Below are 23,192 nucleotides of genomic sequence, written 5' to 3' on the forward strand. Positions count from 1 at the left end.
AAGAGAAGTCAGCGTTAGGAAAGGAAGGAAGTCATTACCTCCTCTCTCCGTCTCACTCGCTCCTTCTTACGTGACACCTGCTCTCCAAGTGAGACTTTAATTATGTTCTTATTGACTGCACAGAGCAGATAGCTCAGCCAGTAGCCAAACAAGACGTGCTAGTGTAGCGTGTACCGATTCATTACGGGGGGGGGGGTGACATGGATCAACACACGAAACACAATGTTGACATCTGGAGTAACAATTACTACTTTTCTGTACTTCTCCTGTTGTCAGACTTGGATCAGGGAGAGGACTCTGTTGCAGAGTGACAACCTAAGGTGTTCATTCTAACAGGCTGAAGACAGCACAAAAACAAAAAGCGCCTCAAAAGGAGGGACAACAAGGCTGGAGACAGCAAAAACCAAAAGCGCCTCAAAACGAGGGAAATACGGTGGCAAAAAAGATAACTATTAAAACACAGGCTTGACAAAAGGTATCTTCTAAACTAGGATCTCTATCTGTTACTCACGCGATCGCTAGTGCTCAAGGCGCACTGGCACAAGACAAGGGGGAAGACGCTGGCTATATACACACAGAAGGGTGGGGACACAGGTGCAGACAATTGGGATCAGGGAAGACAAGTAGCCTGACGCACAAAGGAAGGACCCGCGAACTGAAACGAGAGGAGAGTTACCAAAACAAAACAGGAAGTGACAATACGACAAACAGGACAAGACAAAACAACTCACAAAACACGACAGCATGACACCTGTTCTGTTCAATTCATATCTATTCATCTGTAATGTGCTTTACTTTGGATTCAGCCAGTCCTCCCTCAAACGTATGATGTCATTTCCTGTCCTGACCTGTCCTATGTTTCATCCCCAGCAACAGCATCGCAGCCTCAGCCGTGTGCGCCTTCAACCTGAGCGCCATCACGCGCGCCTTCAACGGGCCTTTCCGCTCCCAGGAGAATCCCCGCTCCACCTGGATGCCCACCCCCAACCCTATCAGCAACTTCCAGGTCAGTCTCACTTCGAGCATCATTAGTCGGACTCGCAGGAAGACAGGAAAGGACAAACGGTTCTTCTCTCTCTCCATGGTCAGTGCGGTACCATCGAGGACGAAGGTCCAAACGAGGGTCTGACGGAGCGCAGCCTGCAAGACGCCCAGCGCCTCTTCTTGATGAATGAAGTGGTGCAGCCCGAGTCAGTGGACCCGCTGGTCATGCAGGATGACGTGCGCTTCTCCCACCTGGCAGTGGACATCGTGCAGGGCATGGACACGCTCTACCACGTCATGTACATCGCCACCGGTCAGTGCAGATAAATCCGCACGGTCGAAATGATGCACAAAGTCAGGAGCATTTCCTCCACCGTGAGCAGAATACGGCAGCATCCTGAAGGCGCTGGCCACGTCCAACAAGAACCTGCAAGGCTGCTACCTGGAGGAGTTGGAGCTCCTCCCGTCCGGCGTGCGGCAACCAATCCTGAGCCTGCAGATCCTGCACAGCGACCGCTCGCTCTTTGTGGGCCTCAGCGACCGAGTGCTAAAGATCCCCCTGGAGAGATGTTCCACATACCGCACTGAGACGTGAGTCCATAGTCTCCACTTGGCTGCATTTTACTCCGCAATCTCTTGCTGTAGTCCACAGTGACCACTTTGCTGTATTATTATGCACCAGACAATGTCGTAAATACAGGATGTCCTTGTGTACCAGTACTTTTGTTCCCCAACCGATGCGTTCAAGGTGGCGTGCTTCCCTGCAGTGTTGCTTTGAAGCCGACCACGAATAGCCTTTGTTCGTCCAAGGAAGGAAGGTGGTCGAGGTTGCTTCTGTTCTCTGTTGGCAGTTAATTCCCGCCGCCCTATAGGAGCTGATTAAAACGTCCTGCGCTAGGATTAATTAACCACCTAAAATTCTTTACTTTTTTCGTAGCCAGGTTCGCAAACGGATGTTTTCAGGTGGCTCAGCGCTACCTTGTCGCAAAGCTCTTATTATTGTAATTATTGATTTTATTATTATTATAATGACACACATTAATATTTTATCTAACTCTGTATCCGCACACAACTACGCGCGCGCACACACACACACACACACACACACACACACACACACACACACACACACAGACAGACACAGAGGAGTCAGACAGTTGATCTAATGAGATGTCGGCAGTGAGAGGAACACGAAGATCCCCTCCAGCTGGGGACTGCTCACTCTGACACTTTTCCTCACTCCTGACTCGTGTCAACGTGTCTGTCATTTTAGCTCTTCACGTCGGCGGACATTTTGACAGCTTACCGAAGCCTCTGCAACACAAAAACGTCAACATGGCTAACATTAGCAATAACCAACAAATGGCAGAATAGAACGCTAACTCAGTGACTTAATGACCTGAAGTGCAGAAGTAAACATACATTTTTACTTTCAATTATATGCCCCCAAGAAAAATCATAAAAAACTTGTATGTACACAAAATATTTCCCGTTTCCCACCGCAGTGAAACCGCGTGGTCGTCGCGTAGCTGTTAGCTTTGCACGCTAAGTGGTGGTTGTATGTGTTTTCTGTGGCAGGTGTGAGCATCTTGCGAGCAAATTCAATTAAGTGAAAGTGCTTTTAATGCCTCGCTCTTTTCTCGTATTGATCCACTCGCTAGCTCGCGTTGAGCTCATCCATCTTGTTTTTTGGTTACGCTGCTAAACCTTTTCAACAGCGCGTGATATGTAACCTTTTACTGATTGCCTGTGTGCGCGCGTGTCCGTATTTGTGTGTGCACCTTGTCCTCTATTTATGGTGATTAGATTTGACCCGGCCACTTGGCACCTGGAGCTAATGGCGCCGTGTCATCCTCCGCCCGTCTCGCTAACTCACCCCGAGAGCTGATTTACGTTAGCCGCAGCGACACGCTAGCATCGCCTGCAATAGTGCACTAGCTGGGCTGCCATTGAAATTCCCAATATGTTTTGGCAGAGGTATTGAATGCCACTCAGTGTGTCACCCGGTGTCAACAGCGTGTCTCTAATTGGATGGCAGCAGTGTTGCATCACACACGTAGCGGCTGACTGGAGCCTTCCCGTCGCTCGGCTGCGCCCCGGGGAAAGAGCCTCGCCGCTGGGGGAGAAGCTGAGCGGCGTGAACTTGTCTGTGCTTCTCCCCAAGGAAAGCGGGAGCGTGTGTTATAATAGGCTACTGCCTCGCAGTAGCGCCTCGGTTTTTTGTTTTCTTCCGGGCCGTGCCGATCATCGGCGCAATTATACGTGCGCACGCCAGATTTTAACGCGGACGCCGTAAAAGCTGACAAGGATTTTTACGACAAACGATCGGAAGCGACAATTACGCCAACAGACAATGCGCACGATTTATGGCCGCTGATGTTATGTTTCTGTAAGCCTGTTTAACATTGAGCTCACGTCAGTGAAGCAGCATGTGGCTCATTGCCCAGAGTTGTTTTCATACGCCTGTAAACGATTTTATGTCAGAGGACCTTGTACATTGCAATCCGTGCATGTGCAAATCCTCCTTTTTGTTTGTGGACGATTAAATCTGACAATGTGGTTAAAAATTCAAACGTCATTAAAATAGAAATTGCTGCATGTCTGTCGTCACTCTGCAATCTGCTGGTCGGGTCTGAATTTGGTCTTTTCAACATGCAAGGCATCGCGTACTTTATCTTTGACTTTGACTGGCGCTCAAAGTTCCGTGCAGTTGAGCCGCAAACGAGAGCTCCTCGATGAAATCACTTGGTCGACCTTGAGCCGCTGACTCGCACCATTAGCCGCGCTCGCCTGCTGTCGCTTCATCTGCACCTGATGGCGCCTTTTAATAACGGGGAGGAGGCGTGGACAGGAAGTGCCGTGAGGGCTGACAGGAAGTGAAGCTAATGAGCCGCTTCAGTCGTCCTCATTAGCGGCCTAACATTCAATTAGGCGCCATTCAATAAGAATATCTTACGATGGTTTTTAATCGGCCTTTTTGCCCCTCGATTTCTGAAACGATTCCAATTGCGCCCCCTGCAGTCTGTGCTTGGAAGCTCGAGATCCTTACTGCGGTTGGGACATGCGTCAACGGCGCTGCACTACGCTGGAGGACAGCACCAACATGAGTCAGTGGAAGCAGAACATCACGGCGTGTCCGGTAAGTCACAGTAACTTGAAGGTTGAGACTTCAACCCAGCTGTGGAACTTTGGTGTCCAGTTGCAGAACCAGACCAGGCACGGCGCTTTCGGAGACTGGACGGCGTGGCAGGCGTGCAGCAACGACGACGGCGTGGACGGGGTCAGCTCCTGTTTGTGCCGGTCCAGGTCATGCGACAGCCCGGCTCCTCGCTGCGGGGGCAGGAAGTGCGAGGGCGCCACCATCGAGGTGGCCAACTGTTCCAGGTGGGGGGAAGAGCCACGTGTCTTTTATCAACATGGTGAATACACAATTACTACAGGCAGTCACAATAATATAGGATGGTTTTTCACCCGAAAATTCACCTATTGTAAATATTCAAATATTTTTCCTTAAACTGAATTTAATAAAAAAAGATTCAAAATTCATTCATCTCAATAATTTACTGACTGTAAATAATACAATATCTTTAGATGTAAATTAGTTTATTATTTATTTGTTTTGTCTAACTCAAAATATTAGTTTATTAAAAAAAAATGTATTTGTTTTGTCTAACTCAAAATATTTTCTAAATTGACTTGCTGTAAATAAAATGTAGAAATATTAAAAGGCAGTTTTGCATGTACATTCATTTTGATCCAATCCATTAATATAATGAAAAAAATTGTCAAATACTTTAAGGTTAAAACGTGATTTTTTTTTAATCAGTAAGTAACCATTATTCACCATACTTCTTAAACCTTGAGCCCATCAGTTGGTTGTAAAGCTCAAACGCGACCCTTGAATACAGAGGTTTTTTTTCAATCCTGGTGTAATGAGCTCCTATTATTGGTGTGCGTCGCCGTAGAAACGGAGGCTGGACGCCCTGGTCGTCATGGGGACAGTGCAGCACCAGCTGCGGCACGGGATTCGAGCTGCGCCAGCGCTCCTGCAACAACCCGGCACCGCGGCACGGAGGCCGCGTCTGCGTGGGGGCCGTTCGTGACGAGAGGTAACCAAACAAAAGTCTACACACCCCTGTTCAAATGCCAGTAGTTTGTATGTTTTTCAAAAATATTTTAGATAAAAAAAGTTAAATACCTCTGATCCAAAATGATATTGTTCCCAAGTCATTGTGGTTGCTTGTTAGGTTCTGCAACGAGGGCGTCTCGTGTCCCCAGCCGGTCTTGTGGTCCCCGTGGGGCTCGTGGACCAAGTGCAGCAGCGAGTGCAGCGGAGGGGTGCACTCGCGGGTGCGGACCTGCGAAAACGGCAACAGCTGCCCGGGATGCGCCCTGGTAAGCCAGCGCCATTTCGCAACCGAATCAGACGTTAAACATGACAATTGTGACTTTAACCAGGAGTACAAGGCGTGTAACCTGGAGGCGTGTCCCGAGGTCAAGCGGAACACCCCGTGGACGCCGTGGATGCCGGTCAACGTGACGCAGGGCGGCGCGCGTCAGGAGCAGCGCACCCGCTACATGTGCCGCGCTCGCCTGGCCGACCCGCATCAGCTGCAGATGGGACGACGGAAGCTGGAGACCAGATTCTGCCCCAACGACGGCACCGCCGCTTGCGACACAGACGGTAAGGCGCCTATTTGGATTTTATTCTCCATTGTTGGTTGGGCCTTTTTCACAAAAGGCACTCTTCTTCAGGCTTCAGACTGCCAAACGTGATCTAACATCCAGTTTGGGGTGTTAGCGCCACCTGTTGGCCCTGCAAATTAGCTCAGCTATTGATATTGATGTCACTTTCCTTTCCCGCCTAGCAATGAACCCTCATTGAACCAAGATGCAAAAAAAAAAAAAATGTAATAAAACCCCTAAGGAGGGTCGTCTTGAAATATTCATGATGTAAAAATAAAAAAAAAGTTGAGGGGGTGTTTGTTGAGGGATTGACGACGGTTGCTTTACTTTGACGGAATGTTTTTCTCGCGGCAGCATTTCTCCTGCTGTCAAGACAAATGTTATTTTACAGCCCAGCTCTGTGCCCCCCCACCCCACCCCTCCCCTCAAGCATCCATCAGTGAATGCCTGCCCTCAAGTACGCATTCCATTGCTCACTGCAGAATACCCAACACTCACACAACAACTACTCTGGACCTCCTGTAGGCTCAGGGCTGGCTTCTAATATTTCATACCTCCAGTGCCTGCCCTTGAATGTGGCCGTGCAGCACCACTGTATTTTCTACAAAGTATTGATTCCGTTCTTGTCTGCAGACTTAGTGGAAGACCTGCTTCGGACCCCGCCGGTCCGAGGGGCGAGCACCCCTGGCTGGTCTTCGTGGGACTCCTGGTCCGGGTGTTCGCAGAGCTGCTCCAAAGGCTACCGCACCCGACGGAGGTCCTGCGCCGGACCCGAGGGCAAGAGCGCCCCCGTGGCCTGCAGGGGTTCCCCCGTCGAGTACCAGGACTGCAACGTCCAGGCTTGTCTCGGTAAGAACCGCCGGCGAGCATACGTTAGAATCACACCCGTGCTGGATTTCATGTGGATCAGACGTACGAAAATGTCCTTCCGCTCAGGATATGGTGAGAAACTCTCTGCTATGTGTCTTCGGCGGTTGCAATCATGAGCGTCACGTGCACGGCCCGCCTTGCACGCGCGTGCGCTCGCCGCACACACTCATTGGCCAGTGACAAAAGAGAGAATGGCTGCGAAATTGTAATTGATGATGAGATTAGCGGGAAGGACGGAGCCAATATAGATTAGCGAGGTGCACGCGCGTGAATAGGGGCCTTAAATCACAGCCTTCAAGCCGCCATTACAAACTTTGCTTGTAAGTTGCAGGTCAAGAGCTCTCACTCTGACCTAAATATGCTGCGCTAGGTGTTTATGGCGATGCGCCAATTCTGTCTGAAAATGGCGCCCGTGTGTTAGCGTTGACGTTGTGATGATGCTTCGCTTGCAGTGAAGGGGGCGTGGTCGTGCTGGTCGTCGTGGTCGCAGTGCTCGGCGGCGTGCGGCGGCGGCCACTACCAGCGCACCCGAGCGTGCTCCAACCCGTCGCCGTCCGGCGGAGGAGACATCTGCCTGGGGCTGCACACCGAGGAGGCGCTCTGCAACACGCACACGTGTGACGGTGAGAACAAGCACGACTTGGGAATGTTTTGAATTGTTATCTTCTCTTTCTGGGATATTTTCTGGGCTTTTTTTATTCCTATAAGGGAGAAAAAATGATGTGTGGGTGTGTGTTTGTTGGCAAGGCGTTTGAAGTCCAGACACCTCCTGCTTAAATGGTCCCGTTGTCTCCCATCAAGCATTTCTTTTCCCCAGAGTGCTTTTCAATTGGAATTATCCCAGCTGCCAATCAAGTGGCACACCCTCCTCCCGCCTCCCTCATAATTACTAACCGGGGGGTGGGGAAAAAGGTAAATGACTTCCTGTCGTTACCCCCGCCGGCGCCGAAATGCTAATCGGCCCCCTTTGATCGTCTTTTCCCCTCTCCGGCGTCCTGTCAATCGACCGTTGGCTACACGGACTAGCACGCTACGGCGGGCATTTGCTAATCAGCCATCAAGTGTCTGTGCCTGTCACTCATGGCGATGATTAAACGATAATGAAGGGCGGCAGGAAGAACGGACGGTCCGCTGGAGTGACGAAGGCGCAACCTTTGTGTCAGTGCACAATGGAGAAAAGTTTTTTTTTTTTTTAATTGATGGCCGCTGTCTTCGTTTTGCCGATTACTGTGGTGACAGAGCAGAAAAGATAAGTAAAAAAATGATTGAGATATATTTCTAAACCATCTTTTCAACCACCACTCGATACGTTGGCGCGCTTTCGGTGTGACGGCGCAGTCTTTTGTGTGTGTGTGTATCTAGATGCGTGTTGGGCCCCAAGGGAGCAGATGGAGGTCCAGGCTGACAGCGGAGGTAAACGCGTCCTCCCGTCTGCTTTTGCTCACTCCAGTAAAGCAAAGCGGTCTTTTATTTGATTTCAGCGCAATGGGGATTTTCTTCTTTTTCCCTCTCGGGTCGCAGGTTCTGTTTTCGGCCCACTCGTCATCTCCGGTGTGCACTGAACAAACTTGTTTACATCACGAGCTCTTGTGCTGTTGCTGGTGGGGGTTTGGGCTTTACGGCGGCTCAGGGTGCGGGTCGCGGTTTCTTCTCGGCAGTAATGAATGGCGTTTGTGTCCAGGTGGCTGGATGGCCTGGTCGCTGTGGTCGGCTTGCGACGACTCGGGGGTGCAGACGAGGACCCGAGCATGCGGCGCCACCGGGGGCGCCCCCTGCGTGGGCAACACCACCCAGCGTAGGGACTGCAATGAAATACCTGGTGAGTTTGCAACTTTTTAAAATGTTTTTTTTTTTTTTTATTCTTATTTATTTATGAATATATATGATTTTATTCATTTTTATTTAAAAATACATGAAAATTGCTTTCTTAACAAAATGGCCCGATTCATTTTTTTTAGCGCTACACAGCAGACTCACTTTCAAAACAGTGACTTCCTTGGCTAAAAATTCTTCACCTTCACTTTAATTCCGACAGTTAATTTCAGATTGACCAAACCGTGACTTGCTTGGCGAACCAAACAAGTTGTGTTGTGTCTTGTGTTGTCACCTTCAACGGCATGGTCATGATTGTTGCACGTGTGTACCCTCTTTGGCAGCCTTGTCGGTATTTGTAGCATGCATGTGTGTGTTTGTGCGTGTGCATGTGTGTGTGCGTCTGACCGTGTGCTCCTGTCTTCCTCTCTGCAGTCATCCTTCCCGCATCGGGCTTTGATACGGACCAGCACTGCGGAGGTAAGTGGATTAGCAGTGGTCTGACAAGCACCCGCTAGGTCCCCCCCCCCCATCACACGCATGTTTCCATGCATCCTACACGCATGCTACATCCCATCCTCATGTCTGTCCACATACAATTTAATTTGCTAACAGTTAGTGGAAGAAACGAATGAGCCAAGATGGCTGTTTTGTTGTGGTCACCGAGCAGCGTTCACGTCCATCCACCTGATCGCCACCGGGGTGTCGTGCTTCCTGGGCGCCGGTCTCTTGTCCTTCCTGGTCTACGTCTACTGCCAACGCTTCCACAAGCCGTCGCAAGAGTCGGCCGTCATCCACCCGACCACGCCCAACCACCTCAACTACAAGGGCAACGTCACGCCAAAGAACGAGAAGTACACGCCCATGGAGTTCAAGGTCGGTCGACATTTCACCAGTAGCGCTCTGGAAAAAATCTCTTCCGTGTTCAACGCTTGAAAGATTTAAGAACCACAAATGTGCTCTCATGTTTTATTTACTACTTTGATTGCCGCATTCATCTCGGCGGGCCAGGATGAAGCACCTGCTCACCTGCGCCTTATTAACGAGTTGCATTAGCGCGCCGCCGCTAACGCGCTCATGCCGTTGTTCTCTGCTGGTCTCATTTGTTTAACCACGAGAGGTTCTTCCAAATCTTTTCTTCATGAAATGGTCTGCTTGCATTTGAGCTCCTCCTTCGTATGGCAACACGTCGTCTTGGATGTTTAAATGAATTAAACGCAGCGTTTAGCCGCTTTAGCCGCTGACCTATTTTCCGCTCTCGGTCGATTCTTCTGGCTTTTTGGGCGACGAGAAATAAAGGTCAAACGGCTCTTACCAATCCCCTTAATTAGCTACGTGACAATGCTAATGATAAATGCTGGCTAAATCGATCTAATCTGGCTCCGGCGTGATGAGGTGCACCTGCACAAGCTAATGAGATCCGAGACGAGAGCAAAGCTGCCTGCGAAAAGAACCATGCCACTGTTTCTTTTCGTGTTTTATGGCAAATTATCAAACTTTTTATGCGCCTCTTTCGTAATGACACAAAATTAAGTTCCTTCTGTCGAGTTTAAGTGCTTGAAATGATGGCAGCCGTCCAACTAACCTTTTAAGACCAATTCCACTATGAAAGAAAGGGCAGGCAAATCCAACCCAAATGGTTTCAAATGCGCCTAAAAGGTGAGCCTTGGTGCAAAATGTCCAATGTCTTACCCTTGACCAAATCCTCCATTTTGTTGTCCATTATTGCACTGACGATGTTTGACATGAAACCAGATTACATTTGTTAAACTGATTTGCTTGTGCCTGTGAAAACACTCGCCAACTAAACACATCTGCCACAATGAATTAATCACCCTTACACCATGTGTGTGTTTGTGTGTGTGTGCAGCCCACAGACACACACACGCAGTGTAAATAAAATAAATCTTTGAGGCTTTTTCCGCACTTGAGGTTTACTTTGGAACACCTTTGGGGTGCTGTTAAAGGTTTCGTTTTAGTGTGCTATAGTTAAACATTCGCTTTATTTTTGAGGCACGAACAGCCAAGGTACTTCAGAGTCTGACGCTGCATTCAGGGCCGCTGGGAAGAAGGCTATTCACCACTCGGACCTTGCAAAGTCCAATGTCAAAGAGCCGAGCAACATAATCAACTGGATTGCTTTTCAAATAGAAATTGATTAAATGTACTTTTCTTAGTTGAAGGTTTCGAAATGATGAATTCCAAATTTACTTAAAAGCAACACAAAGGCTGTTTCTTCTTCTGTCTAAACGTTTCGCAATACCAAAATAAAAACTGCTTTGGTTTGGTTTCAAAATTGCTGACCTTGCATTTTGCCATTTGCAGACGCTGAACAAGAACAACCTCCTGCCGGACGAACGCTCCAACTTGTTCCCGACGTCGCTGCAGCAGGCCAACGTGTACACCACCACGTACTACCCGCCCGCCCTGGGAAAGTTCGACTATCAGCCCAACGCCTCGCCCTCGCCCTGCCGGACCTACAACCACACCAACAACAGCTGAGGCTCATTGACTCCGCTCGGACCACCCCCCCAACGAACTAGCCCCCCCCCTGCCGTGACCGAAGGAGCCGGAACTTTCCGCCTGGAGAAAGAGGCTTTGCTTGACAAAAGTGGAGGGAACTTGGCGCCGGACTAAACGAGGGACGGCGAACTTCCAAACGTCCTGCTGATGACTTGTCAAAAGACGTGCAAGGGGATGAGGCCAGTGTAAATAATCCACCGGGATAAAGACTCTCAACAGACCGTCCAACCGGATCGCTCCGAAATGAAATAGCGCGGGGGCCATATCAAATATGGCCGCCGTGCTGCGTTAGCGAGGGTTTGGAATAAGCTAGTAGATGACACTTGGTTTGTAACATGAATTGCGATTGATTGAAATGCTTGAACGTAGGGCTTCAAGACTGGGTTTAAGTTAAGATTTAAGTTTTCAATAAGTGTTGGGGTTTCGAGTTAACTATTCAGATCAGGGTTTTAAAGTTGAATGTCAAATCTAAGTGAAAGTTTCAAACCGGAGATTTAAAAGTAGGGTGTCAAATGAGGTTTGATCTTTCAAAGGAGGGTTTCGAGCCTGTAATTGGGCATCCACTCACAATGTCAAATTTACAATTCTGGTCCTGGATTACGGTTTCACATGAGGATGTCAAATTTTGGGTTCCAAGACAAAGTTATGGTTTTAAATTAAGGGTTCAGAGTTTGGGTTTTATGGTAGGGTTTCAAGGATTTCAAACTTCAACCCTAATTTGAAACCTTAACCTTGGCTTGAAAGCCTAACCGAAGCTTCAAAACCTAACTCTATCCTGAACCCAGGCTTAATTTGAAACACTAATCTTGATTTGAAACCTGTGTTGAACTTGGCCCCTCCTCCTGACTTTTAGAACCCAATTTAAGCCCTACTCTATCTTTGTTTCAAGCTCTTTGGAAGCCAGTAGCATAGCACCACTAACTCTTCTTCTTTGTTGGCAACATTACATTATTTCAATTGGGTTTTTTTTTTTGGTGTATGTGCGTACTTGTGAATTGGGGAACTGGGAACATTGGAGTGTGCGCACACTGTGGATTTGTACTTGTGAACAAAAATAACTAGGGACTTGTGTGGGGGGGGGGGGTCGTGTGTGTGTGTGTGTGTGTCCGTGTGTGTAGACAACATACACATTGACGCTGTATTTGATTCTAATGCCACTACTGTGCTGCTGTGTGTGCGTGTACATCCAGTAAATAGCCAGATGATGATTGACAGCCTGTAAAAGTTTGTGTATACATATGTGTACACGTATGTATATTCTGTCTTGTTTTTAGGGAAGCCTTATAGTCCGCACTCGCACGTATGCACAAACTGACGTGTGTGGGCTGGTGTGTGTGCGCGCGCGTGTGTGTGTTTTCTATGCAAGTTGTGGCGAGGGGCGTCTTGTCGTCCACACTGTGAATCCTTTTGCTACTTTCTATTTTTCTACCAGCAGCGCCGCAAAACTCAATAAAACTTCAAAAGGCCAAGCGTGGGCGCAACCACAAAGGCAGACGTTTCTTTGTCTTGTTGTTGTTGGGTTTCAAATGGAGTTTTGGTTTTAGTGGATTTGGGTTTCAAAACAGGTGTAGGACTAGACAAAGTTACCGTTTCAAAGTGAAGTTTTCCGGTTCGGGTCTCGGTACAAGAGGTTCATATTTGAGTTTTAACACTTAGATGCACTGTACCCTACACTCTTCTATAAGTGGGTTAATAATGCCATTTTTGGTAGGGAGTAATTCACTTCTACGATATTAACAGGGATGAGAATGGCAAACTAAATAAATCGCAAATTCACATTGTGGCGGTGTAAAAACAGTTCTCCGCGTAACCAAGATATGATATGACGAAAGTAGCGCCCAAATGCTGCCGAAAATAAGGCGGATGTTGTCGCATCGGTGCTGCCACTTAGTTAGGTTTACAGAGGCAAGCCGATTTCCGTAAGATGCCGTCGCGGCGGGCAGACTAATGCTCGCGAGTCGCCGAGGCTAATGCTAAAATCATGGTCAAAGCTTTCCGGAAAGTGAAAACACCCGCCCTCACCCCTACTTTCTGATTGCCTGTTTGATCTCGGACGTCACTCGGGCACTCAATTAGGTACACCGCCATTTTCAGGTGTTCCTAATAACAGGCAACTTTATTAGGGAAAAATCATGGTCAAAGCATGGTCACTCCATTAGGTACACCGCCATTTTCAGGTTCGTTCGCGAAGATTCACGAGTGAGTGACAAACAGCGTTGCTGGTTCTTTCTTTCCTTGACAAATCGTAAATCTACATTCTGGCTAAAATAAATCACGCCAGGAGACGCAACACGTTCACTGACTGATCCGTTGCTACACGGGAAGGCATTGACTCGTTCGCGAACGGGAAAGTCAGTATTTGTGCCCTCACTGATCCGTTCTCGCGATGAACTGGAAATGCAAATCACTCATTCACTCACTGACCCGTTCACGCACAGGTCCGTTCAGTTGGAGAACGGGAAATGCAATTCCCGACTCGTTCGTGAGCAGGAAGTGACGTCTTTTTGTTCTGTACTTCTTCGTTTTGTTTTACGGCGAGGTGGCACCAGCTTCAATGCGCATTACCGACACCTACTGGTTGAAGTCATATGAACTGAAAAATAAAACGAATCACTTTAGGAAGATTCGTTCACTCTCGTTCACTGAAACGAGTTGTTCTTTTGAACGAATCGTTCACTTACGAGCCAACACTACCCCTGTATTAAGTATTATATTTGGGACCACGCAATGATTTGATGTTTGACATATCTTTAGGCTTATGAATGACCACGTATAGAAAGACTTTTTTATGAAATCAAAAAAGATTGAGAATCGTACGTTCCACAAGAAAAGAAAATGTTTAAATGTTATGTTCCGTCCTTGTGCTGTGAAGTCAATCATCACACCGTTGTTATTCATAAAACAGTTTTAATAAAAGGAAATAAGGTGCTGGAGAGTTTTCCCACACGGAGCATTCAGGACACGTACAAGCCGAAGGCCACAAAGGGAACACGACAAAGGACACGTATGTCGACGGCAAAGGACAAACATTTCTGCACATGATAAACAAACAACAATCTTCCCATTTCCACACTTTGTGCAAACAAACAAAACATCCTTCCTTAGGTGCTTTTGAATTAAAACCTTTTTTGTTTTATCCCACTCACTTGGAAGTTACACAATCAAAGCGTCTCACTGAGTCGCCTCGTTTTGGCTTGGACAAACCGACAAAAAAAACGATTGTTAGCTTAAAACCACAACAAACGTGACGTAAATAGTCTTTGAAAGACCTTGAGACACGCCCGTTGAGGTTGGTGACCACCTGCACGTTCCTTTTAAAAGTCTGTCAAAACATAATAAACACAAAATAAGAAATTTGTAAAACGAGCTTGGTAGGTAAGGTCTAAAGATCGATCAATCCTTTACTTCTCCCTTTTATTCCCCCTTGCTCGGAGGCCACACAATCATCACGCTTTTGCGGTCACACACTCACGCACACACACAAACGCACGCGTACACCCACAAAACATTGTTATCTAAAAACCACAACAACCTTTTTAAAGGTAAGACAAGTAACCAATCCAGGAGCTCCAAACAGTCAAGTTAAAACATAGGAGAATCCCAAAATAATATTTTGTCTCGTTTGGCTGCTGCTGGCTTGTGGTCAGGCAGCTTAGTGGCAGCGTCCATTTTGTGGGAAGCTCTGTCAGACAAAATGGCCACTTTTTGTGTAGGGTAAACGTAGATTTGAAGAGTCCTTGCTGGCAAATCTCACCAAAAAACTTCACTCAAAAGTCCCTTTTCTTTTCTCCCCCCGGATTTTGTGCAACATAAAGGTCCGCGTTGTCCGTTTTGCGTCTGTCTGTCCCGTTAAACGGAGACAAAGACGTCCAGGTAGAGGCGGTCATACGACTCGCGGAAGAACAAGATGAGCACCAGGCTGAAGATGCACGAGCTCGTCAGACACCAGTTCAACCACGACAACTCTGTGGAGGCGCACAAAACAAGATCCAAATCAAGGTTGTATAAAGGTGAGAAATGAAAGCAAAAGAAGGTTGCGTGGGTTGGTAGGTGAGGTGGAAAAGGTAGGAACCATGGTTGGTCAGAAAGTAGGTAGGTAAGGTGCAATCAATTAGGTTGGCCATGCAAGTCAGGTAAAAAAAACTTGCGTAATCTGACCCATGACCATGTGACAGGTTATTGTTATGTGCTTCTGACGCACAAAAATTAACATGAACGCAAACGATTGACACTTCTCTCAAAGTATTTCTAGGGAGAGAAGAAAAAAAAAAAAGGCATCTGAGCTCTCACAGGAGAGTGAGCGAGTGAGCGAGCGAGCGAGTGAACTCTCTCCATCAGAGATCTTTGAAGACCTCTGAGTCTTTTGGAGGCGGCTGCACGTCGCTCACTTCACACAGGCCGCAAAACTTTGTCAAAATAATACGGAATGTGGAAAAGAATCTTCTAAGGAAGCGCCGCAATTATGCCGCGTGCTCCGCAGCACAACACCTAGACCGCTCGCCTCCACTTCCTGCCAATCCTCGGTGCTGCTTTGTATTCGGACCGACGCGCACGGCTTAACGATGAGAAATAAAAGGGCGCCGGGAGCAAAGGGAAGGGCGGCGAGGTTCGCCGGCGGTCCCAGCCACGTGAGGCCCAGCGTGACCGCGGCGGTGTTAAGATGGTCACCGAGGGGAGTTCATGGAGCAGGTTGATTGTTTCTAAAGTGAAGAGCTGGCCGGCGTCACCCTGAGGAATTTTTTTTTTAATACAAGCGCCACACTCATCTTGTAGTAGGGGAGGGAGGGAAGGCAGGTGAAGTGGGTACATTGCTAGGAATTAAAAAGGGTGATAAGGGAGGCAGGACAGGAAATTTGAAAAGGTAGGAAAGGTGAGAAAGGTAGGCCGTCGTACCTGTACAGTAGAAGGTGAGGAAGAAGAGGAGCAGTCCGGTGAAGAGGTTGCCTAGGAAGGTGACCACGCCGCAGGTGATGCCTTCGGGGACCGGGTACACCGTCTCGATGAAGAGTTCGAAGAAGATGGGCACGCTGCTGTTGATGAAGATGCCCACCAGGATGCACGACGTGTACAAGATGGCTGCCGGGAGGGCGGAAAAAGCAGCACGTTACGAGCGACCACCGCTAGCGCTAGCGACGTTAGCTCTCATTACCGGCTAATTTGTACCTGCGTTGGAGGGCAGGTGCGTGAGCCTGCTGAGGCAGGTGAGCGTGAACCAGGTGGAGGACAGCGAGGCCCCGGCCAGCATCAGAACCAGGATCAGCTTCAGCATCCCCCGGATGGAGTCGGCAAACCTGAAAAGCAAACGAGGGATTCCAGCAAGGGCCGCCGTTAGGATTTCAAGGCAGCCTGAAGACGCCTTTTGAAAACGTTATACGGGGGATTCCAAAAAATAATTAAATTTGTCCTGACTAATAAACGGGAACTAAGCGTTAAAAATGGATGACTCGCTTGGCCCTAATTTCTCCCGTCATTAAACAAGCGACAGCGCTCGTCTTCGCCGAGAAAACGGCACTCTCGGAGTCTCGCTTGTCTTTTTGCGCGTCATAGCTCATTAACGGCTAGCGCGCCATCCCCGCGAGACGCCGGCTAGCGGAAGATGAGACGCGCCGCTCTCTAACCAAAGAGGAGGCGCTCCAGATAAGACCAAAAAAAAAAAAAAAAAGGACTTCACCAAAGAAGCTAATATCTATCGCTCTCTATCTATCTATATCTAGATATATTAGGGACTGCAAGTGGCAAGAAGTAAAAGTTACAGGAACTTTTGGTGTGAATGTTACCCCAGATTGTCTTGCCAACAAGATGAGCAGCACAAGAGAGCTTTTAAGCTGGGGGCTTCATTTCAAATCCTGATTTCATTGCTGAGAGGATCACGGCGTGTAGCAAATCCATAAGAAGCTTACGGCTAACTGATGGAGGCGCACGCCGTTGGACACGGGAGTCGAGTTCATTTCATTGCACTGAGCGCGGCGGCGACAACAACAACAAACTTCCTTTATTAGCGATCTCTCTCCGAAAAAGTCCCTTCCACTAGATGGCTAATCAATCCCTTTCCAGTCTCCAATGAGGGTCAGGAAATATTTCAAGGCACATTTGAAACAAGAACTGCATTTTGAAACGGGAAGTCCCGGTTCCTCACCTGGCCATGGCCACCCCGAAGACACAGCCGCCAACCGTGGACCAGAAGCCGATCCAGCCCGCGTCCACCTGACGAGCAAGAGACCAGTTAGAACATTTCCTTCAAATGGGACAACATGGATGAGCCGCCAAAAAGCTGGAGAAGCCCCGCCCCCAATATCATTTTGTTTTGAATGATCATCTTAACAATCAGAAGCAACTTTTATTCCAAATGGCTGTGTTTTGTCCTTTGGCTGTGCTATCAGGGATACTTTTCAAACAACGAGCAATTATTGTCAGGACGCCTCTCGTTAGGATCTGCGACAACATATCGAATTGATGAAATGTATCCTGTGAGACGGAAAGTGAGGATGCCAAACTCTAATTGCATCGGCCTCAGGCAACGGCGCACGTAATACCAATCTTACGCTCGCAAACTTGGGAGAACGCAAACGGCCCCACTTCAAGCCGCCTGGTGTGTGTGTGTGTGTGTGTGTTTCCCCGACCAACTGGAGCGGCAGCGGTGCCGTCATGGTTAACACCGTTTGGGTACAAGTTGTTTGATGTGAGTCGCAGTGTGCCGAGGTGATTCCATCCAAGAGGCGCTCGAGGCGAGCGCGTTCAACGTGAACCGCACCTTGGACGGGGGGAGCTGACGACGCCTCGCTTCGGGAAGCCGAAGCAAAATTGAAGGCTGGGAAAATATTTCCAAGTGGACAATGTCAACGGATGGAGGGGAGCGGGGACGGGCGGCCGCTTGACTTTCCTTTTGCCGTCGTTCGACAGGCAAATCGATTGCCTGCCTCCTGCCATGAAACACAAAGCTGGAAGAAAGATTGCTGCCGGTGGGGGAATCTTTCCGGGTTCAAGATATAATGCGAAAGAAAAGAAATGATCCCTTTCACGCTGAGAGCTTCCCCGTGTGAGCGGCCTATCGAAATTTTAAGTGTGGCAAATGGAGCGGAACAGGCAGTTTGTGTTGCCTCATTGTCATGCACGCACACACACACACACACACACACGGAGTGGACGACCGCCACTTGGCTCGCAAATTGTTCTCCGAGGCGGCGGCAAGATTGAAAACGTCGAGCGGTGACCCAACATTGTGACAAAAAAAGCCCGAGGCACCGAAGCATCATGAGTTATTTCTTGTATTAAAACTAAAGTGTCTGCATGTCTGAGTGTGTGTTTCTGTGTGTCTGTGTGGCGAACACACATACCTGGCTGACTTTGGCTGGCGTGAGGATCATGTCAAGGACGCCCGCCCAGCCGGCGATCACCCCGGTGGGCACGGCGTAGGCCAGCGCGATCATCAGGAAGCGGAAGTTACTGCGGGACACACAAAACAAAACAAAAATCACCATTTGGCAAATTGCTGAGCGAGCGAGACGTTCTGCACGGGCGCACCCGCCGCTTGCTTTCAACGGCGCTAAAGGTCTCTATGTTGGTGTTGCCTAAAAGGCAAATGTTCCCATCCAAAACCGGAAGAGCGGAGAGCAGGGGGGGAAAAAAAAAAAAGCCCATCTTCTACTTGAGCCGTTTTAAGATGGCTGCAGCCGATTCACGGCTGCCATCATATCCAAAATGAAGGTGGACAAATAAGACATCAGACAGTTGCCGGCCAGTCCCGGCCGGCTGAGGCAAAACAGCTTCAGGCGACGACATGCTCGTGAGCTGGCGGCTCGAGAAGGCGCTCAAATCCACTCAGCTTAGCACATCCACACACACACAGTCAAAGCGTACGGGTAACACACACTTCTTGTTTTGGTTCCCCCCCAACCTTCCGCCCACCTCATTGTCATGCTGCAGGCAGACCCAGGTGAAAGGCAAACGCGGACCATCTCGACAACAGCACCAAACTTCACATGCAACACCCGCGCATCTTTGAAATGCTAAATGCCCGTTAGCACGTTTGCTCGCTTGATGGATGGACGGATAACGGCACGACTCGGCCGCCGAGCAAAGGTCGGTCGGCCGGACGTGAGCCTTGACGTGATCCCGGGCCGCTGCTTCCGTCCGACGGGGCGTTTTAATTACGCGGCCTGACGTGGCGACAGGGGGCGGAAAGTTATGGTTTCATTTTAATCAAAGACGCAAACAGGCTGTTGCTACGGGATTGATGAGACCACCGCCGGGCCCTGTGGCGCCCCCCCTCCCGCCTGTAATCACTTTAGCTTTGAACCTTGTCACTTGTGATGCATTGATCTCCACTCGGGTCCGTCAAGGACGAATGGCACTTAGCTGATGACACGTTCGACTCCACCGGACGGAAACGCGTCCCGGTTTTCTTTAGCGAGCGGCTAACTGGCATCGGCTTGTTTGTGTGCCGGTGTTGAAGTGCACTGATGCTGACTCTCTTCTGTAGCAGTTGCAAATCCAGAGCCCAAAGCCAGTTTCAGTTAAGAAAACAACATTTGGTATGTCAGTCTATCGAGAGCAGTCCCAAAAAAAAAAAAGCTCAAAAACAGCCACTTGGAGGCTCGATGCTGTCCGACCGAGATAAAAGGGTGCCCGGAAGCTGGATGACCCGGATAAGCTTGGTCTAACTTTGTGTGAAGGATGAGGATCAACTTGGTCATTCATCCAAAGGCGCCTGAGCCCACTGGGCCTGCAGCGAAGGTATTTTTTCACAGGCTGCCATCGCGCATCTCCGCCGCTTTGATCCACGGCCCAAACCTCGGGCGATGCCGCGTTCTCGCAAAAACCGTCTCAGCCAAAAAGAAAAAAAAAAAAAAAAGCAGCCCTTGAAAAATGTTTCAGGACCACGCACGTCAGCTGGGTAGGGCGACATGTGACCCACATGGAGCGCTCTAATTTATCAGGAGGGGAAGATCTCTTTGATTAGACCCTCAACAGATGGCGAGGGGCTTCGTTAAAGATTCCGTCAAATTCAACAAGCTCTGTCGTCGTCACGTTCTACTTAAGACGCGTTGCAAAAAGCACGGCAAACATTCAAAATGCATCCAAAGGATTTTGGAGCGTTGTGTGTTGGTTCACCTGAGCAGTCTGCAGATGCTGCTCCTGTAGCTCAGCCGCTGGCTCGCGGCGGCCACGCTGGGGGGAAGCGGCGGCCGCGAGGGGAAATACAAGAGCACTGCCACAAACAGCACAGCGATGGCAGACAGCTCTGGAAGAGGACAAATAAAAAAAGAATTAAAAATCTGGTGGAAATTGTTTTCTCGTTGTATTTTCTGAGTGGCGAGCGAGCATCATGAGCCGACCTCCAGAATTGAAAATGAGTGACTTGGAATTAAAGTGGAACAAACGTCAGGCTCCATCTTCTGACAGCGCCACATGCTTTTAATTTTCTAAATCATTTAAGCATGACACTCCCAAAAATCCATTTTTCTTCCAGCTGTCTGCATGTGGGGACTCGAAATTGCCTTGTTTTTGTGCACGCGCCTTACGTTGATCGTATTTGTCCTGCGACGCGGCGCAGAAGCGCAATCGATCTCGGGCGGCTCGTACCTGCATACATAAGCAGCTGGATCTTCTCCCGGATGGCGCCGTCTAAAGCGGGCGGCGGCGCCGACACCCGGTGGCCCGCCGGCTGGGTGCCGTTGGGGGCGGGCACGATCAGGGGTCCCGCCACGTAGGAGGCGGCCCCGCCCAGGTAGGAGAAGAGAGAGGCCACGGCGGTGGCGGTGGCCCGCTGGTCCGGGGCGAACCACGTGGTGGAGAGGAAGGGGCCAGCGCTCATGATGGTGGGACCGGCTAAACCGTTGAGCAGCTGACCGCCGTGGATTAACCTGCAACGACAAGCAAAATTCAAAATGAGGTTAGATATTTTGGGTGAAAGGCGCTGGCAGCAAATCTTTTTATCTCTGTTACAGCGACATCTACTGGTGAGTGCTGCACCTGCACATGACCCCTGTCAGTCTGGTTAACATTTGTAAGGGCAAATAATGGCAAAATCCCTTTTCCCACAACATATTTTTGCCAAAGACACAACGATTGTCTTTTTAAAGCACAAATGTGCCACTTTTACGAGCAAAAGCACTCAAAATGATCAAAACACAAAACCACCATTATTGTGTTTTTCCTCGCCATTTTGTCTGTTAGCGCATCTTTAATTAACGACTGCTTTGTCTGCACTTCAGCGGGCCGCCCCGAGTCGGCGACCCGTTTCCAAATGAAGGTCGTCAGCGTTTTGGCTTGTTATGGTGCAATCTGTCGCTACAAGGCCACCTTGTCCTGGCGTCACGCTGAGGTCAATCGCATCCTGTGGCGGCAGGTGGAACCGCCACACCCGCTCTGACCTTGATTTGGGTCGAGGCCAACTGGTTTATGGTCATAATTTCTCACGGTCTAAAATGATTGCTCCTCTACTGTGGTGATGATTCCGAAGAGGAGGCGTCTTACCAGCGGCGGAGAGACGGGTCCGTCAGCGGGATGCTGCGCAGCACCGCCCCCAGCAGCATTAAGAAGGCCGACAGCAGGAGGGACGCCCGAAGACCTGCAGACAGAACATCATCAGACCACCAGAGTCCACTGACCTCCACTCTGTAAATGTGAATCTCAAATATTAGACAAATAGGCCATTTGCAAATATTCGATTTTTGGTTGGCGGGAAATGTTGACGCTGCCCTTAAAGTAGTCATAAGTGCCTTTACTATTTATTTGTTTTCTCGCCGACTTGAACGGGAACGCCTCGACAAGACCTTGGAGAGCGAGTTGAAGTGGAAGAACTTGAAGAGACCCTCCAAGCGCCAGTGCCACAAGGAGCACTTAACAGCATTCCGACAACAAACTCACATCTTGTTTTGTAGGCTAATGTAGGACGGGGGGGGGGACAAAGCAGAGAAGTGGACAGACTTTTATGAAATATGGCAATGAAACTATATATTTATATTACTGTCTCATTTTCTAACATTTTAAGCATTGTCTTATCAATAAATATTTGTGTCTAATATCGCTATTGTTTAGTCCCCTCCCCCCCCCAAATATTTATGTGTTTTTGTTTTTACTGAATACCGTTTCATCCAACTGTCCGTAAACATATCACGTCCACACCTTTTTGGAAAACGAAATTGCATCAGAGTGACTCACCAAACCTGTGTGAGCGTATGTGAGACAACAATTACGAAGTGTCTGGCGTTTATCAACGTTCACAACCCGGAGTGCCAAATATGCCTCTTTCCCAACTTGTCAGCTGTCTTTCTTCTTCTACATGTCTGACCTGACTTCATTGTCACATGAAGAAAAGTTAGGCAAGTCTGCAAATTAGTCACACGGCAGTCACAGTCAAAATGATGTGCTAACAACCGACAATGTCTCTACTTGTAAACGTGTCAATACATGATACCGCTGTCTCGTCTGGGAAACGGAAGGCAAGTCATTAAGTTATTTAAGATGCTACCGCCCTGATTGAATACATAACATTGCATTTAACTCACAATGACCTATTGGAACTTCTTTGTTGAGCATATCAACCAATGTTTATCGTCTCAATAAGGGAAGATAATTATTTTAAAACTCTATACGATGTGGTTTGTTACTTTTGACAAAACAATGGGAATTTCATGTGATTTTGTAACAAGAGGACATGCAAACAAGTTCAAAACTGAATTGAACGACTTTGAGGCTAGACGTTACAATGATCGGGTCCGATAGTGGTAAAGAACAACAGCATCCTTTAGTTTACCTGCTAAGAAAACACAATAGGCGCACAATGTGTACCAAATCGATTTTCAACATATCGATACTTGTCCGAGTTTACCTCTTTTATCCATCAGCCACATGAACAGCAACCACGGGATGAAGCCTACCGGACCCCACAGGACCAGCACCGCGATGTCGGACTTGGTGAAACCGAACGCATGGGCGGCGGAGTTCTGGATGGGCCCCCAGAAATTCCACACCATTCCCTGCATCAGGGCCAGCAGGGAGAACAGGCTGAGGACGAGCCATCTTCGGCCGTACACACGGCCGTTGACTGGCGGCGGAGCTCTCGCCGCGGCGTGGGTCGGCACGAGAAGCGGCTCCCTCTCGGCTTCGGTGCTCGAAACGGCACCCATGGTGGATCACCGTGAGCTCGGTTCTGGATCAATTCTGCCTTTTTGCGGTCGTTTTAGGCGGCAGAGAACGTCGAGTACACTCGGTTCTAGTCGCTGGCAATAACACAACAGCCGACGAGTACGGAACGTGACTGCGCATGCGCACTCAATCTGGTTTCCGGTACGGAAACTGTGGCTCTTAAGCCG

General features: G+C 48.9%; 2 protein-coding genes across 7 annotated transcripts in view; one reads left to right on the forward strand and one right to left on the reverse strand.

Moving 5' to 3' along the window:
- The window catches only part of sema5ba (sema domain, seven thrombospondin repeats (type 1 and type 1-like), transmembrane domain (TM) and short cytoplasmic domain, (semaphorin) 5Ba), a 46,028-nt gene extending 35,070 nt beyond the window's left edge, over window positions 1–10,958 (forward strand). For 3 of the 6 annotated variants that reach the window (XM_037240264.1, XM_037240265.1, XM_037240260.1), the window contains 13 exons: window positions 871–1,006; window positions 1,090–1,297; window positions 1,368–1,575; window positions 4,006–4,123; window positions 4,184–4,368; window positions 4,950–5,093; window positions 5,232–5,668; window positions 6,304–6,519; window positions 6,993–7,163; window positions 8,222–8,359; window positions 8,788–8,832; window positions 9,023–9,228; window positions 10,678–10,958. In XM_037240264.1, the coding sequence (XP_037096159.1) occupies window positions 871–1,006; window positions 1,090–1,297; window positions 1,368–1,575; window positions 4,006–4,123; window positions 4,184–4,368; window positions 4,950–5,093; window positions 5,232–5,668; window positions 6,304–6,519; window positions 6,993–7,163; window positions 8,222–8,359; window positions 8,788–8,832; window positions 9,023–9,228; window positions 10,678–10,854 (2,389 nt within the window). In that variant the 3' untranslated portion in view covers window positions 10,855–10,958. Of the gene's footprint in view, window positions 1–870; window positions 1,007–1,089; window positions 1,298–1,367; window positions 1,576–4,005; window positions 4,124–4,183; window positions 4,369–4,949; window positions 5,094–5,231; window positions 5,669–6,303; window positions 6,520–6,992; window positions 7,164–7,902; window positions 7,954–8,221; window positions 8,360–8,787; window positions 8,833–9,022; window positions 9,229–10,677 lie in introns of all 6 variants that reach the window. The other 3 variants (XM_037240261.1, XM_037240262.1, XM_037240263.1) reach the window with 3 other exon arrangements.
- Window positions 10,959–13,765: 2,807 nt separating this feature from the next.
- slc49a4 (solute carrier family 49 member 4) lies at window positions 13,766–23,153 on the reverse strand. Its single transcript, XM_037240298.1, has 9 exons — window positions 22,709–23,153; window positions 21,352–21,445; window positions 20,458–20,738; window positions 19,987–20,116; window positions 18,210–18,318; window positions 17,012–17,079; window positions 16,039–16,166; window positions 15,769–15,951; window positions 13,766–14,840 (listed from the first exon to the last, which is right to left on the reverse strand). Exons 1-9 carry the CDS (start codon window positions 23,004–23,006, stop codon window positions 14,725–14,727), a joined length of 1,407 nt encoding a protein of 468 aa, XP_037096193.1. The 5' UTR covers window positions 23,007–23,153; the 3' UTR covers window positions 13,766–14,724.
- Between the last annotated feature and the right edge of the window lie 39 nt (window positions 23,154–23,192).

The sequence above is a fragment of the Syngnathus acus genome, chromosome 21 (assembly GCF_901709675.1).
Source record: "Syngnathus acus chromosome 21, fSynAcu1.2, whole genome shotgun sequence".
Lineage (NCBI taxonomy): Eukaryota > Metazoa > Chordata > Actinopteri > Syngnathiformes > Syngnathidae > Syngnathus > Syngnathus acus.

Bases quoted from the DNA above. Each gene is read 5' to 3' on its own strand.
- slc49a4 (XM_037240298.1), bottom strand. From the start codon at position 23,006: ATGGGTGCCGTTTCGAGCACCGAAGCCGAGAGGGAGCCGCTTCTCGTG. The intron at 16,167-17,011 runs GTGAGGAACCGG...TTTGCTTTTCAG, and splicing joins TTCGGGGTGGCCATGGCCAG to GTTTGCCGACTCCATCCGGG. The intron at 14,841-15,768 runs GTACGACGGCCT...GCGCCTCCACAG, and splicing joins CCTCACCTTCTACTGTACAG to AGTTGTCGTGGTTGAACTGG.